Source organism: Chionomys nivalis, chromosome 11 (genome assembly GCF_950005125.1).
Source record: "Chionomys nivalis chromosome 11, mChiNiv1.1, whole genome shotgun sequence".
Classification (NCBI taxonomy): Eukaryota; Metazoa; Chordata; class Mammalia; order Rodentia; family Cricetidae; genus Chionomys; species Chionomys nivalis.
In genome coordinates, this window is record NC_080096.1 from 39119462 (window position 1) to 39136534 (window position 17073).

Consider the following 17073-nt stretch of genomic DNA (forward strand, 5'->3'; position numbering starts at 1 on the left):
CCCAAGCCCTCCTGCTCTCAAGGCGGCAGAATGATGGGATCGCCTGCGGCCCCATCTCCTGTCTTCTCCATCTACACTGGGTCCTGCTGGTGGCCCAAATTCCAGTTAGACTTCTCTTTGGTCATCTGAAAGACAATTATGCACTTAATGTATTTCTAACAGTAGCTTCTATTTTACTGATACTAAAATTAAATAATGGTAATGGGATTTTGAAGAGTCGTACACATAGGACTGTAGGAATAGAGCAGGACGCTGAGCCCATCTTGGAGGCAGTCATCTAAGGCCCATTTCATCCTCAACACATGCTTCCTGGGATTACCAGCCCCAGCCCTGTGGTTTGATTCAAACTCAAAACAGCTGACCTCACTTAGTGCCCGTTTTAGACTGGTGCTACATAAAGGAAAAAAAAATTGTACAATCCTTGCCTTTCCGTGAGCAAAAACTTCCTGACTCTAAAATTCCGTATTTTATTCCGTTCAGGAATTCAAAAAACATTCAGTGCAATATTTAGAAATGATTTTGGTGTGGCTGGTTCTCAGTTATATCCATGGATAATGTTTGGTTACTGTGGCTGAGTAAATCTTACATAAATGAGGCTTTATGCAGGCCCCTCCCCCCCTACCCAAGCATTCCTTGGCTACAACAAAGACCTTTTAAGTCTCCAAGTCCAGTGGGTGGCTTTGTCAGGCCTCCCCCAGCCTTGAGGTGGTTTTTCGATGAGCAGAGCGATAAAGTGGACTGAAAGTGAACAAGATGTAAGGGCAATCCCTGAAGTCTCAGAACACAACACTCCCAGTAGAGGGAAGAAATGTGAAATGCTTAGGGCAGATAGGGATCGTGGAGAATAACCCCAGGGGCTCTTCATTTTAGCAAGCATTGAGTTGAGTCAGATGCAGGCTGAAAGGAAAGTGCGATGGGACCAAGAACTCTTCAGACCACCCCTCTCTGCTCTGGGTTCCTTCATGAAGGCAGAGACCCTTTCATTCTAATTTGCCGCTGGACACACGATGTGACTGTAATTGTTAAATCTCTTATGTATGCAAGATTGGGAACTCACATCTGCTAGGTAGGATTGGCCAGAGAGCTCTGGGAGAAGTCACTTGTCAGCAGTTTCTGCCCTGTTATCCACTAACAATTTTGATACGCTCTTCAAGAGCTGGGAAGCATGGTCCAGCCCTGTTATCTCTAACAGACACACAAAGGCTCACCCCTGGTCTGTGCTTATGCAATACTGTAGTGACCAGCAGCTGAATGTACTTCCTACTTCCTTCTTGTAGAGCCTTCACAAATTATCCTGAGGAAGCTGGGCATGGTAGCACATGCCTGTAATCCCAGCACTAGGGAAGCTGAGGCAGGAGTTCAAGACCAGCCTGGACTATAGTGTGAAACCCTGCCTCATTCAACCAAAATAATAAATAATAAATATGGAGGAACACTTTGTTGAGGTTAATGCTTTAAACCAGGGGAAAGAGTTGGAGTGCTGACTTCTGAGAAATCTAAAATAATGTATTTAAATATTAACTCCGTTGCAACTACCTGACCCTTCATTTCATCTGTTCACCACAAAAGCTATAGAACTTGGACAAACAGGGATTAGCCAAGAGATCAGCTCAAGGACAGGCCTTCTCAAAAGCGGAATACACAGGTACAGCAGAACTGCTTTGGCTTTTAAAGTGACAGGGAACAGGGCATTTGAAGACTTTGATAGTAAATTAATACTGTTTAGAATATAAAGTCCTTACAGTGAATTAGACCTAGTTTTAAAATAAAAACGGCCACATAAAACTGATAATTTTTTTTTCTTTTCTTCCCAGTTAACATCTTAGGTACATGGACCAAAGCGAAGAAAGCCTCCCCTTCCCACCAATAGTACCAAAGTAACTTTCCTGTTCCCCAGTCCCCTGGGAAGCAGAAAGGCTAGTGCAGCAGATGTTAGGGTCAAAGGCACAGGCTGAGGGGAAACAGCTGCAGTCCCGGAATCCTGCCCCTCCCCTAAGCAGGGAAGGTTCCGATCACCCTCACGTTCTCCATCCCTTACAGTCACGTCTTTGAAAGGCACATCCAGAAATGGTGCAACTGGGGCTGGGTTAAATGTACATCATCGCTATGCAGAGGTTAAGGGGCAGTAGGACTCTGGCACAGAGCAATGGGGGTATCCTTGTCTTCACCCACATTCTGGTGGTGGGAGGCTGTACAGACGCTCCACGGAGGCCCAGGAGAGGTGGCGCGAGGACAGCCCGGGTCATAGTTAGTTTGGTGGTCTTTGGTGCTTGTGTAGCAGCAGCTCGCACTACAGAGGCTCTTGCAGCCGGCAGAGCTGGGTCGGTGAGCTGGTACCAGTGCCGACTACCTCACAAGGCAAAAGCACAAAGAAAACCATCTGAGCTTTAAAAGGTTTCTGAAGAACATTAACATGAGATCTCTTTCTGTCCTGAGTCTTCAGAAATAACCCACGAGCACTTCCCAACAGTTTTAGTCTCCTTGAGAGACTAAATGCTTCCTCCCCAGAAATGACTGAAAAGTTTGTAGAGAGAAAACTCCGGTGGATCAGAGAGCTACTCACCTCACAGGCCCCTAGGCTCCAGGACCAACCAGTTCTCGGTGACCACCTGCACATCCTGGCCACTCAAAGGCTCCCGCAGCCTCACCTTAACCTCCAGCTTCCCCCCAGTGGGCTTTCTTCCGTCCAGAACCTGTGACAGGCACAGACATAGACTAGTTGAGGGGATAGCCTGAGGCAGGTAGCAGTTGCATCTGGACAACTGCCTTCCTTCCACCTGCAATATGGGAAGCGGTGGACTGCTAACTCTCAGGATATCTTAGAAATCAGTAACCTAGAAATCTAGATACGTATCAGTGCTCTAACTGGAGAAACCTGTAGCTCTTCTGTTTTTCCTCTTGATCTTCATAACTCCTAGAATTAGCACTGGCTTCCACACCCTCGTGCATGGCCCACAGAAGTGGATGGTCGGGTAGCAGTCACAGGTACAACTCAGGCTACGCCCTCCTCTAAGGCAGATAAATAGTTGAATACAAAGTACAGCAACAAGCTTGAGAAATTCGACCACCCTTAGAGCAATTCAGACTAGGCCCCACTTTAGGAGACTCCAGGTGGGGAGAGGCAAGCTCTAGCCTCTAAAAGCCTCTGTAAGGGTCTGCCTGGACCTGGATCTGCCAAGGACGTAGAAAGTCTCTTCTCAGCTGGCTTGTTCTGAAACAAGCCAGTTGTCAAAGGCAGGTTCTGAAAGTTCCTCCCTCAGCTGTACAACCCTGTAAGGTCATGGAAGCTCACGAGCTACCTGCAGTTTTCAGTCACCATTTGCATATTATCTAGAAATACTCTACCCACTTCCTGTTTGGAGTTTGTTCTCGGCCTCCTGCTACTTGCCCACTGCCCCAAGCACAACACAGCCCTGTACCATGCTGAGCAATGGTTGGAATACTCAAGGGTCTTCTCTCAACTGTCACTCCTAGGAGCTTAAGTAGTCCTAGACTATGGAAAGAATATGGCTACTTCCATCTGGCTATCTTTGAAAGTTACTCAGACTTTCTTTACATCTTCCATGGCAAGGGGATACAACCCATTCTGAAGCACACTAGATACAATTTTAAAATGTGCATAGAACCCTCAATAGAGTTCCAAGAATATCAGCTCCTTCTGGGCCCTACCTCCATGATCTCTCTGATCTCACACTCATTCTCCAGCCTTTCCAATTTCAGGTGTGCTGTGCCAACCAGCTTGTCACTTCTAAAAAAGGATCTGGGAAGGCAAGAAGCAGCAGAGGATTAGCCTGGGCAGAGCGGGCAGGAATAGGAACTGGCTGCATTCAATGCAAGCAAGCAGTGGTGTGGGGAGCAGCAGGAACAGGCCTGCCATTCCTCCCCTCCTACCTTCCTTGTGGGATTGATAGCTCTTACTTACCCTTTGTGGAAGATCTCAAATTTGATTCCTTTGCTTTGGATCACTCTCTTAAAGCCCCGGTGATTTCGATTGATGTTTAGTTTAAAAACTTGTTCAAATTCTGCAAGGAGAGGGTTGGAATTCTTGGGGAAGTGGAAAAAGAAGCCCAGGGCAGGTATATTGTAGGCTCACTGCCTATAATTCAGGGTGTTGGCCACCAGAGAGAGGCAGAACATGTAAGGTTTTGGCCTTGTAAACACTTTTGGTACCCAGAGACACAAATTATATATTGGAAAGCACTTGGAATCTGGAGTGAGAATTCCTAGATTCAAGTACCATCACCCCCACCCTGCTCACTGTGTAGCTCTGGCTGGCCTAGAACTCACTCTATTAACCACACTGGCATTAACCTTGCTGCAATTCTGCCTCTGCTTCCCAAGTGCTGGGATTACAGATGTGATCCACACACCCAGTCTTCAAGTCCATTTTTAACACTTCCTTGCTGTGAGTCCCCAGACAAATCCCTTTATTCAACTAGCCACAAGCCTCAGTTTTTGTATTGCTTTTTCTTATATTTTCATTAATTTTTTTTCAGGTGTGGTGGTGCACACCTTTAATCCCAGCACTCAGGAAGCAGATGTAGGTGGACCTTCCTGAGTTCCAGGTCAGGCAGAGCTATAAGCTATACACTGAGATACTGTCTCAAAAAAATTTAAAAAGACCCTTATTAGTTTTCATAGTGTGTGTGTGCTGGAGACCAAGACTGCCAGAGGCATCATATCCCTCTGGAGCTAGGTACAGGCATTTGTGCAACCCCTGATCTGGGTGCTGGGAACCAGACGCAGAGCCTCCACTATATATATATATATATATAATTAGTTTTATGTGCATTGGTGATTTGACTACATATACATCTGTGTGAGAGTGTGACGGTGCTGGATTCCCTGCGATTGGAGTTACAGTTTTGAGCTGCCCTGTGGGTGCTGGGAATTGAACCCTAGTTCTCAACCAGTGCTCTTAACTGCTGAGTCATCTCTCCAGCTCCAGGCTTCAGTTTTCACAACTATACAAAGGAACTATTAATAATAGCTGCCTTTATTTTTGAGTTGTGTGGGCCAAGTAAGACAGTAGCTATTACAACACTGGAAACTGCTATCCAGATAGGAAGTGCGTGCAGAAATGGGTCTTATATGTCACTCACCTGGAGAGTTTGTATTCTTGACCACAGCTGTTTTGCTTTTTTGAGCCTGGTCCTACAGCAGCGAGATGAGAGAAGTTAAGATAGCTCAAAAAAGCAGGTGTGTGCCGGGCGGTGGTGGCGCACGCCTTTAATCCCAGCACTCGGGAGGCAGAGGCAGGTGGATCTCTGTGAGTTCGAGACCAGCCTGGTCTACAAGAGCTAGTTCCAGGACAGGCTCCAAAACCACAGAGAAACCCTGTCTCAAAAAAAAAAAAAAAAAAGCAGGTGTGCAGCTACAGTACTTTGGCTGTGTCAGTGGTAAGTAAAGCAACCCCTGCAGATGGACCAGAAAGTCTTCAACCCATCCCATGGCCATGCCTCTTAAAGATGGAGAGGAACTAAATAGTACTGGGGTTCAGAGGGTCCCTAACCCTATCAGAACCTCACCGAGTTAGGGTAATGAAACTCAAAGCGTACAAACGCATCCAAGTCATCGGGAGTCACTCCTATTAAGAAAAATGGAGTCAGGTTGGAAGGCACGGTCAGAGCCTGGTGCCCAGGCAGCAGGTAGGATATGTGAACAACATCCTTCAGTAAGATGACCCTTTGTTACCTGGTGGGGCCGGGAGGTTCATTCCCCGGACGATGATCAGATGCATTTCTGTGCTGTTAAGTTCTGAGAAGATCCTATAGACCAGAATGAAGAAAGTGCAGAGTAAAAGACAGCAGGACAAGGGCCGCAGTGGTGCAGAGTGGAGCGGTGATGGCACAGCAGCTCTGAGCTCCCCTCTGAGGGCAGCACATCCACCTCCCCCGCTCTAGCATCCATGGTACTGGGAAGTCTCACAATGGCTCTGCACCAAACCTTTCGCCCTATCCCTGCACAGAGCCACAGTTTCCCTTAGGCTTTGGCACCTCACAGTCTGGAATGTCTTCAACTCAAAGTGATGGCTGGGAGGGTCAAGGCCCTGGGCCTGGGCTAGCTGCAGGATCTCAAGTTGTTTCTTTCGGTCCTGAGCAAGCTTCTCAAACCTGCCAGGGACAGGTAACCAAGTCAGCAAGGCAGGATTTGTTATCTGGCCCCTGACCCGACAAGCCCCGCACAGCTCTGGCACTCACCGGGTAGTCTCAGCCACATTGCCCTGGTGCATGAACTGCTTGGAGAACAGCAGGCACTTCTAGAAACAGGAGCCCAGAGTGACTCCATAGCCAGAGCAGGGCTTGCCACGGCTAGCATTCAAGGCCTAACCTCTCAAAGCTCCTAACAATCGTCTTTAGCCTGACCTCCGCTATAAAACATATTCCTGGGGCACTCTTCCTAAGGCCTAACACACTTTCCTGCTTACATGTTTGTCAGTTTGAGACAAGGTCTCGGATACAGAGCCCCCGCTAGAACTCATAGCAGTTCTCCTGCCTCACCCTCCCAAGTGCTGGTCCTGCAGGTATGTGTCACCTCCATGCTGGTCCCATCTATACCCTGGTGCTTCCTCTCAGACCATATCCCAAAAATTCATTTGGCAAACTCCTTCCTTCAAAAGTTAATCCATAGCCGGGCGATGGTGGCGCACGCCTTTAATCCCAGCACTCGGGAGGCAGAGGCAGGCGGATCTCTGTGAGTTCGAGACCAGCCTGGTCTACAAGAGCTAGTTCCAGGACAGGCTCCAAAGCCACAGAGAAACCCTGTCTCGAAAAACCAAAAAAAAAAAGGTAATCCATGTGAGTGTGGTGACAGTGTATAGTTCCAGCATTTAGGAAGCGGAGGCAGAAGGACTTAGAGGTTGAAGTCAGCCTGGGGTCCATGAGGAGTTTCTAGGACAGCATGGCATATAGCAAGATCCTGCCTCAAAGATCAACACCATCAAAAAATAAATTTAAGCATATACTTTAGAACTCCGTCTTCTCAGAAAAGGCAGCACTTCAGGTCAGCCCTCTCACAAAACCTATTCCCCTTCACTCTGTTTGAATTTCATAACTACACGAAGAGAGGGGCTGGGGAGATAGATGGCTCACTGGTTAAGAGCACTGGCTACTCTTGTAGGGGACCTGCACCTGGTTACCAGCACCTAAACACTGGCTCACAAGCACCTGTAACTCCAGTTTCAAGGAATCCAGTATCTTCTGACTTCCATGGACACAAGGTACATATGTGATGTGCGTACACATGTGTAGGCAAAGCATACATGTTAAAAAAAAAAACTAAAATTAAAAAGGGTAGCTTCATTTTGCGATTGTCCAGGGTCATACCTTAGGCCAGTGAGAAGAGTTAAACTGAACCCATGCTAGGACACAGACAAGCAGAGACAGGGGCTACTGACCTCATGCTGCTCCAGGAGTATTTTCTGTAGCTGGACATACACCTCCTCAGCCTTCTGGGAGAGTCGCAGATCTTCATGATGAATGAGGATGAAGTCACCCTCTTCATCCGTCAAGGGTGAAGGCATCTGCCAGATCATAAGGCCCCCAGGCCCAAGAGTCAGATTACACCTCTCCTGCCATGTCACCTCTGACCCCAGGTAACCCATACTCCTTTTCCCTTCTATCTCAGGGATAAAAGCAAAGGCTCTTTCCCTGATGTCACCATTTTACACACGTCCTACCTCCACCTAGAAGCCACCCCTTCATGCCCATCAACCAGCTCCCACCTCTGCCTGAGGCAGACTCCTGGTTCAGTAGGTGGGACTCACCTTGGAGAGGTCAATGGGTTGACCTGCTCGGGCTTGGGCAATCTGGATCTCCAGATTTTTAGCTACCCGTAGATGGGATTTGGCCTGCTCTAGATCTTGTCTGCGCTTGGCCTGCAGGGCTGCTCGCTGGTATTGCAGTTTCCGAGCCTCCAGCAGTGCCAGCTGCTCCCGAGCTAAGGAAGAGGGCCGCTGGTTAGGCCATGCCTCTCTCACTGAACCACCACTCCTCTTCCTGTCTGTCCCTAACTCACCAGATGGACTCAGTGATTCCTTAGAACTTGAGGCCTTGGGCTCAGTCACAGGATGAGATGAAGGGGCCAGAGGATGTGCTGGCTTCTTGGCCACTGGAGCCTGTGCTGGGGTATCACACTGCAGGTAGCAACCAGTTAGGACGTTATCAAATAGTTAACATTCCCCACCCTGGCGTAGACTTTGGCTACCTCTGCCACTGTACCTCAGTTTAGAGGCTCTGCCTCCAGAGCCATAGAATCCAGACAGAACCTGGAAACCTTTCTAGCCTAACTCCTCCAACAGTGAGCATCACAGTCACACAGAGACTTGGGTTTAGGGTCAGAAATGCCCAAGTCTGAATTCAAGTTCTGCCTAGGGCAAAGCTTTTCTCTAGAGTAGAGGAAAAGGTCTCTATTTTATAAGGTTAATATACTACAGCAGCGTCTGGGTTTATTCCTTATCTGCTAGACCCCTGACTAAACCCTGAAGTCCTGGGCCCATAGCCAGACCTCCTCGTCTTCATCTGCCAGGACTGTATCTTGTGAGCCCAGTTTTCGGGCAGACGCCAAAGTTGCTGTCATTGAATCCTCCTCGGCACCTTTATTGGGCTCCAGGCCAGGGATGGGAGGAAATCCTGAGAAGACGGAATGGAGAGGGAGCAAGGCAGCAGCAAGCAGTAAGGAGACATGAGGCAGCTGTGGGTCTTGCCTGGCTCTGGGATGGGTAACTCACACAAGGTAAAAGCACACGAATGAGAAATCTCTTTCTCCCTTCTTGCTGAGAAATCATAGGCCAAGCCACACTCACCTGGAGGAACAGGTAACTCAGCAAAGTCAACTTTCTGCCCTGCTTGATGAGCTCGAACAGCATCCTGATATTGCTACATGAGAAGGAAGGGAATTTCAGCAGCCTGCAGGCACCATGCCCTCATTGCAGAGGCAGAGAGAAGACAGGGAAAGGCTGCAGCCCTAGAAGAAAAGGGGTCCCAAGGCAGCAAGAGCTCTATAAACAAACAAGGACTCAGAGAAGAGCATGGCTTGTAGGGAAAGTGCACAAGGCAGGACAGAGCCAGGACAGGCCAGCAAAGGATAGGGGCTGCACAGCCACGGGCTCACCTTGGCAATGCGATCATGCATCCTGGCCTTGCGCTCATTCCCACTGGCCCGGGCCTGGATGCCTGCCTCACGGTACCTGTTCAGCCTTTGCTGTAAAGCATCCAGCACTGTTTTTGGCTCTGCAGGGGCCACTATAACGGGGGTAAAGGAGACTATCAGCTCATCCTGCCTCTTCCCAGGCCCCCACTCCATTGCCCCACTGTGAAGTCCTACCTGGGGCTGGGAGGTCAGAGGCCATCACTTTCTGTACTTGCTCCACTGCTGGGGACAGGACTCGGGTTGCTGTAGGGGCCTCAGAAGCCTGTGGGAGGGCCTTCAGATCTGGGGACCCAGAGTAGCAGGGTAGGCAGAGTGTCCGGCCAACCCCACACCTCACAGTCCTCCCTAATCCAGCCTAGGCAGATAGCCCCATTATCTGACTGACCATCAGGTGCTGGGGGCATGCCACTCAGATCCACAGGCTGCCCTTTCTCCAGGGCCTCCAGGACAGTACCAAACCTCTGCAGAAAAAGAGCAATTACAGGCATAAGCCAGGGCACTCTCCCCCAGGTGCTGTCTGGCTCCTCTCAGCCTCTGCATCCCCATCAACGGTATGAAGGCAGGACGTACCTTCCCAATCCTCATGAGCTCCCGGGCACGATCTAGATCTCCAGCCCGTTTGGCATTGAGAGCAGCTACTTTGTATTCTCTCTGTCGGGCTAACAACAGGGCCTGTGGGGCTGGGTCTGCAACAGGCAGAGGAGCAATGGCAGAGCTGCCTGGGAGGCTGGGCTCAGGTTGGAAAAGGTGCTCTACACAAAACAAAAGAACCCCAGAGAACTTGGCTAGAGGGTCAAAAGAGGAAGTTCCAGAATCAACCCCACCCCAAGTCTTGCTGGTCTAGGAATTCTTGGAACGACAGGGAGGCAGGTGGGGTAGGCAGGCTATGGGAACCAGAACAGGATATCTTCAGATACCTGGCTCCATGGCACACGGAGCTGGGGAGTCTGCCTCAGGGCTCCTGTTGGCTATTTCCTGGTGGGGTGGGGGCCTTTTACCCAAGGCCACTGGAGGTGGAATCTCATCCTCACTGATCTTCCCGCCTTTCCTCACAGTGGCAAGCTGGGACTCCAAAGTCTGAGGGAAAGAATTATACTAGTAGCCCAAGTGGCTACCTGGGGCTTGCTGGAGGACAAGCCAGTGACCCAGCATGTTGACCACACCTGTGAATGGCCCTTCCTTTACTGTCACCTCACCCACTGCCTGACTCACCTTCAGGCCCCGATCACAGCGCCGGGCTTTGGCAGCTTCACCGGCCTCCTTGGCACTGGCTGCGGCCTCCCGGTAGTTATGGATCCGTTCCTCCAGCAAAGCCTGCAGCCCCCGAGGCCCTCCAGCCTGCAGATACTTCAGCTCAGGGCTGGGCCACTCCAGAGCCAGCTAGGCCCTTGCCATTCTCTCCCTGTGAGGAAGCTACCCCAGAAGACGGATCTCTGGGACTCCGGGAGAAAGAGGTGCCTAAACCCCCAGAGTATGAAACAAAGTCCACAAGAGAAGCCAGACATTATATCAGGCAAACAGAGGCTCCCCCAGTCAGTAGAGGCCAAGAAATGATTTCCAGAAGTGGCTGGAACAGGAAGGCCTTTGGAGTCTGCCAGTTATGGCAGTTCCTCATGCCGGCTTTCTGTGTGAGGAGCTGGTAGAGTTACTGGGCAGCTCTGCTGTGTAAGCCATGCTACATGCATACTGTCCATGGACACACAGGGGCCAAGACACATGCGGGCCTTTCTGTAAAACCTACCTGAGGCACTGCAGGTTGCTCAGTGTTGTCCTGTGCCCTCTCCTCAGACAAGTCTGGGCTTGTTGCCTCACTGCCATCTAGCAGCCCAGTTTCTTCATCCACACCCAGGACTTCCTGCAGCTCTGTCTGGGGAAACACAGTCCAAGAACTTGGGTGTCTCATGGTCACACTCATGTCTGGAAGAAAGTTAAAGGACCTGCTTCCCCAGCAGTATCTGTCAGTGAAATCCTGAGCTCAGTCCTCTTTACCAACAGCTCTCTAATCAAGGAAGACTGTGATAAAAACAGAGAATTCCAAATGCAGCACTCAGACCAGAAGTCAAAGGAGACAAATCTCTTACTGTATAGCCACAAGGCCAGGCCTAGGAAGGAAAGGGCGCTCATTCAGTCTAACAAAGAGAAACAAACCCCAGCCCCTCAATAGCTCTCTCCTCTACCACACCAGACCTTGATCCTTGGATACCAGCCTGGCAAACACACCAGCAGGTCTGCATCCTCCTCCAGCCCTTCCTCTTCCTCTCCCTCCTCCTCCTCCACATCTCGCATACAGTCTGCTGCCAACTTCTCAATGTGGGCCATGGGTAGGGGGGCTGAGGAAAGAGAGTGACTCAGGTAAGGTGCTGGACATTGACGGAGGATCTTTAATTCACTGGACTGGTAGCCACCCCAGGCAGAAATCCCTCATCCCTTCCACAGTGAAGTCCCACTCAGAAAGGGACTCTTCTTTCATGACTCTTGCTCTGCATGCCTTCCTGGGATCCCCAACAAGTAACACACTGCTCCTTTCCCTGCATTTCTGCTTGCAGGTAAATGTACCTGTTACACACTGCCCCACCATGTCTTTCACATTTGTAAATGGTTTTAAATCCACTCAAGTTACTTACTACTTACAGTTCTGTAAGATGGGTAGCATTATCCTCATTTTCTTGTTCCTTCCCTTTTGTTTTTTTTTGAGATAGAGTTTCTCTGTGTAGCCTGTCCTGGAACTCACTCTGTAGACCAACCTGGCCTCGAACTCACAGATTCCCCTGCCTCTGCCTCCCAAGTGCTAGGATTAAAGGAGTGTGCCGCCACCACCACCTGGCCAACATTATCCTCATTTTCTATACTGAATAAATTAAGATGCACCAACTCCATTTCCTCAAATTCACAATCTTAGTAAGTGGCAATATTCAAACCCAGGCTTGTCTTAAAAGAGCAGGGTTAGGATACTGAGCCCTTCCCAGTCATGCCCTGACTTTAGCTCAAAGGCATACAGGCTACCTCTGAGGATTCCTGCTAAGAGGAATAGTCAGACCCCTTATTCTGGTATCTAAAGGAGATTTCACTTACTCACTGGCATCATTTGTCAGTTTACTTTTTTAAAAAATATTTATTATTTATACAGTTAGCCAGAAGAGGGTACCAGACCTCATTACAGATGGTTGTGGGCCACCATGTGGTTGCTGGGAATTGAACTCAAGACCTTTGGAAGAGCGGGCAATGCTCTTAACCACTGAGCCATCTCTCCAGCCCCCTTCTGTCAGTTTACTATGTACACCATCTGTCTGTGCTAATGGCCCCTACTGTATACACAGTCCTACCTATGTAGGACTAATACTAGTCACCTGAGTTAGGTTGAGAATCAGATTTGTCCGAAGAGGGGAAGAAGCTCCAAATACAGGTACGTAACTGACCTCTCTGTGGCTGGACTACAGGAAGGATGTAATCATCAAAAGAACTAGGGGATTTGGCTGACTCCTTCAGACTATGAGCAAAGGACCCGCTCCCTCCCCCATGGGCCTGCACCGGCCCAGGGGCAAAAACTCACCATGCCCCTTGGGTGCTGGCTTCCTGCTTGTGCTCCCTGTCTCCCCAGTGAGAGCCAACAGCTCAGCCTCTAGGTCTCCGTCATCTTCAGTCTCATCCACCCCCAGGAGCATGTCTTCAGTGTTGAACTCCATGAAAAGCCCCAGCTAAGAACACAGAGAGATTTTTTTTAAAAGAAGTTTATTTATTTTGTGTTTTCAAGACGAGGCCTCTCTGTATAGCTCTGGTTGTGCTGGAACTCACTTTGTAGATCAAGCTCGCCTCAAACCCAGAGATCTGCCTGCCTCTGCCTCCCAAGTGCTGAGATTAAAGGCGTGCATCCTCTGGCATAGAGATTTTATAGTTTTATTTGTAAGAAACTTTTGTCTGCATGTATGGATGTGTACCATGTGTCTGGTGCCCGCCTTTAAGTCAGAAGCCAGATTCCCTGAAATTGAAGTTATAGATTGTTTTAAGCTACCCCAAGGGAACTGGAAAACATACCCAAGTGCTCTTAGTAGAAAACCCATGTTTCCAACCTCAGAGAAAGGTTCTCAAGAATCACATTATTGGTTCAGTACTAGAGTGCTTCTTCCTCTTCAAGAAGACTCGTGTTCAGTCTCTGGCACCACCCTGGTGACTTGCAGTTGCCGGCAACTACACACATGTGGAACACATTCACACATACATACACACATGTGGCACACATTCACACATACATACACTGAAGTAATTTTTAAATCACACAATGAACCAGAACATGAGGGGTTAAGACAGGAGAACCATCCCAAGTCCAGGACCAATCTAGTCTACACAGTGAGTTCCAGGCTAGAACCCAAGAATATCCACAAAATAAACAAGCAGCAAGAAAGACTCACACAATGGGGTCAGGTATGGTGGCACACGCATGCAATTCCAGCACCTGGGAGATGCAGGCAGGATGATCAGGGGTTCAAGGATAACCTGGGCTATACTGAGATTTAAAAAAAAAAAAAAAAAAATCACAGCCGGGCAGTGGTGGTGCACGACTTTAATCCCAGCACTCGGGAGGCAGAGGCAGGCGGATCTCTGTGAGTTCGAGGCCAGCCTGGTCTACAAGAGCTAGTTCCAGGACAGATTCCAAAGCTACAGAGAAACCCTGTCTCAGAAAAAAAAAAAAAAAAAAAATCACATAACAAAATTATGTGTAGTGGGCTCATGCTTCTAATCCCAGCACTGGAGGAGGTGAGACAGGAAGACTACGAGTTCAAAACCTGCCTGGGGTACATGGTAAGCTCAAAGTCAGCCTAGGCAACTTGAGAGAGAACTTGTGTCAAAAGAAAAATAGCGCTGAGATTACAGTTCAGTAGAAGGGCACTGGCCTAGGATTCTCAAGGCCCTGAGTTCCATCCCCACTCACTCTGGGACCCAATGTGAAGATTGGGTAAACAGTAAGACAACAGAGCCCTATTCTAGTTAACAGTAACAGCAACTGCTGGTGGCCACAACACAGTGTCACTCATGACTTATATTAGTTCTTCTCACCATCCTGAGATCCTACCACAAACACCCTTCATCTTTTTTGGGAAGAGGGGGTAACTTCAGGCAAGCTTTCATTGTATAACCTAGAACTCACACTCTTCCTGGGGACTGTACACATGTACCACATTTATTTAACTGTGTAAACACATAGCATGAAATCTGCCACCTTACCTATTGTCAAGCGTGAAGTTAAATGCTAATATACATTCCCATTGTTATGCAACCATCACACTATCCATTCACAGGCAGCATGTGCCTATTAAACACTGACCCATCTTCCGCTCTCCACCTTGATATTCCAGGCGACATAGGGACTAGTTTACCCCAGTGGTCAGTGATAGCTGAAACTTTCTGGATATTTATGCACTTTACCCCAACCCACCTCGTACCTGATTTTTTTATTTGTCTGTTCTAATTTATTAAGTCTTTTTATATGTATGATGGCTTTTGCCCACATGTATGTATGTGTAGTATGGGTGCAGTGCACATGGAGGCTAAAAGAGGGTGTTAAATCACCTAGAACGGGAATTACATGTGGTTGTAAGCCATCCATTTTGTGCAGGGAACTCTATCCCCTCTTCTACAGAAACAGCAAGTGCGCTTAACCACTCGGCCACTTCTCTAGCTGCCGACTGCTCTGCTGTTTGCCTCCAGGCTAACCTGAAACCTGAAGCCCACACTGACCTTGAATTCATGACCTTCCTACCTCTGCCCCCAATGTACCGGGATTTTGAATGTGGACCACCAAGCCTAACCTACCTGCTTCCAGAAGACAATAAAAATAGACGAAGACCCAGAAGAAATAAAAGAAGAACACATGTAAGATATACCTTCTTCAGACCCGCTCACTAGAGTCTGTCCCTGTCAGTGGGCAGCAACTGACTCCCATTGGCTACAGCCCTAAAATCCTGGCATCCTAGAGCTAGCCAGCAAAGTTGTCACCTGTGAACACTTAGGTCTCAGGACAATGAAAGCCTCGGTAGCTCCTTAACTCTCAAGTTATTTATGTGGTATGGCCACAACAGGATGGCCAAGTGGAACCTAAGAAAGGTCAGGCTCTGGTCACTAAACTCTAAGGACTTCACCACTTAGAAGCACTGCCTGTCCTCTGTGGACTAACAGGAACACCTCACAGGTGACGCAATTCATTACAGATGACTAGAGAGCCCCACCCCAAGTTAAGAGGCCATGTCCATACCTGCTTAGCAGTTGCAGCACCCTGGCCTCTGGTCTTAGGGCCCTTCCGAGGTCTTGACCCTGGCATCTTGGCAGGCTAGATACCTATTAGGTGCAAAGTTGAAGAGACGACTCGAGTAGATGAGACATGGCTCCAACAGGGGTACCAGTGATTAAGGAGCAAATTTCTTCAGGTAAAATGCCACTTTGTAACTAAAGAACAGGGGCAAGAGGTGGCAGTGGACAAAAGGCTGGGTACCACTGTCAACAATGTGTACACGACAGTTGTTGAACTGACTGATGGACATGGGGGAACAGATCGATGGAAGCAATGCTAGGCCCAAGAGCTCCATCGCAGTACATGCCTAATGGGTACCACTAGGCAACACAGACACAGAGCGCTTTCATAGTCCCAGTTTCCTTGGACACTGCGCCTGACTCAGCATCCAGATCCTCTGAAAGATGTCACAAGTGATCAACGGGTACTGTGGCACGACCCGCCAGGACTCATCTGCTCCCACCTTAAAGGAAACAGACCCATGGGCACACGACCATCACAGGGCTACTGTGGGAGCCATGGGTGCCAGAGGGGGGGGCCTTACCCAAGACATCAGAAAAGGCATCTTAGAAAGGATGATGCCTGTGCTGAGTCATAAAGTTTGGAGGCTTGGGAAGAGCAGAGTTCCAAACAAATCAAACAGATACCAGTTCTAAGATGAGAAATGACTTGGCCTACAGAAGGAAAGGGAAGGCCCAGCATCACTGAAGCATGAACCAAACCAGACTAGAATGGAGACATGACTCAGGGGCGAACCGTAAACACCTTTATGGCTCTAAAGGTATTCGGGCGTTATCCTGACAACAGTGGAAAGCATCATGGGCTGCAAAAGGTGCACGGGGAAGTGGGAGATGATACAGGGCGGGAAACGTTGGCCCTGAGCATCAGGCAAGCCTGCGAAGGAGCGTGGGACGGCGTGTGGATTGAGACGTTCGCGTCTGGAGCTGGAGTCGACAGAGCTGCGAGGTTTCCTGGGTGAGAGCGCCCAAGCGCTCGTCACTCCAAGTGTCAGATTTCGACTCCGGTGAAGAGCGAGGGGTCAGCCGGGGTGGGATGCGGGGGGTGAAGCAGCTCGGGAGAATGAGGCTTTGCACTGTCGCTCGGCTGCCGGAGGCTGGTCGGGGCTCAGGAGAGGCGCGTCCTCGCCGGACTCCCCACACCCGCGCGTCCTCCCACTGCCAGGCCCGACCCGGCCCAGGAGGCCTCCATCTCCCCGGCCGCCCCCAGACTCCACACGCCGAGAGACGGGCACGTGGCATACCTCGCGGCGGATCCGAACCAAAACAGGGCCTCCCACAGCCCGGAACCGCCAGACTTCCCGCGGCCCCCGGGCGGCGGCCGAGACAGCCACAGGAAGCGCCCGCCCAGGAGGCGGCGGCTCGCGGCCGGCACGTGACCCCACAGCCAGCGACCCGCAGTGCGCATGTGCGCGGGAAGCGGGCGGGACGCGCAGCCAGGTGACGCTGAGTGTGGGGCTGGCGCTGCGCAGGCGTCGTGGGGCAGGTAACGCGAGACCGGCGGACGGGAGCGCCCGGGGGGTTGGCGGGGGCGCGCCCCTTCCGGCCGGAGCATCTCCGCCAGGCGTCCTTGCTCGTTCTCACTGCTCTCGGAGACTCTCGCCCCCGTGTTGGGTTCTGGAA

The 17073-nt window shown here is 49.9% G+C and overlaps 1 protein-coding gene across 3 annotated transcripts; it reads right to left on the reverse strand.

Moving 5' to 3' along the window:
- Positions 1-430: 430 nt before the first annotated feature.
- Positions 431-16846, reverse strand: Cc2d1b (coiled-coil and C2 domain containing 1B). 3 transcript variants are annotated; one of them, XM_057783606.1, is made up of 25 exons: positions 16695-16846; positions 15398-15480; positions 12701-12845; positions 11371-11480; positions 10892-11017; positions 10363-10488; positions 10068-10227; positions 9721-9902; positions 9536-9611; positions 9325-9432; positions 9112-9242; positions 8804-8876; positions 8506-8630; positions 8017-8134; positions 7766-7938; positions 7397-7522; positions 6201-6259; positions 5997-6113; positions 5695-5768; positions 5529-5587; positions 5103-5154; positions 3923-4022; positions 3670-3760; positions 2564-2693; positions 431-2350 (listed from the first exon to the last, which is right to left on the reverse strand). In XM_057783606.1, the coding sequence occupies exons 2-24, from the start codon at positions 15461-15463 to the stop codon at positions 2565-2567; spliced, it is 2526 nt and encodes an 841-aa protein (XP_057639589.1). In that variant the 5' UTR covers positions 15464-15480; positions 16695-16846; the 3' UTR covers positions 431-2350; position 2564. The 3 variants fall into 3 exon arrangements, with proteins under 3 accessions (XP_057639589.1, XP_057639590.1, XP_057639588.1); XM_057783607.1 differs by having other exon boundaries at positions 432-2346; positions 9721-9836; XM_057783605.1 differs by having other exon boundaries at positions 432-2346.
- Between the last annotated feature and the right edge of the window lie 227 nt (positions 16847-17073).

Bases quoted from the DNA above. Each gene is read 5' to 3' on its own strand.
- Cc2d1b (XM_057783606.1), bottom strand. From the start codon at position 15,463: ATGCCAGGGTCAAGACCTCGGAAGGGCCCTAAGACCAGAGGCCAGGGT. The intron at 11,481-12,700 runs GTGAGTTTTTGC...CTCTTTCCTCAG, and splicing joins GCCAGCACCCAAGGGGCATG to CCCCCCTACCCATGGCCCAC. The intron at 5,588-5,694 runs GTAACAAAGGGT...TTTTCTTAATAG, and splicing joins GAACCTCCCGGCCCCACCAG to GAGTGACTCCCGATGACTTG.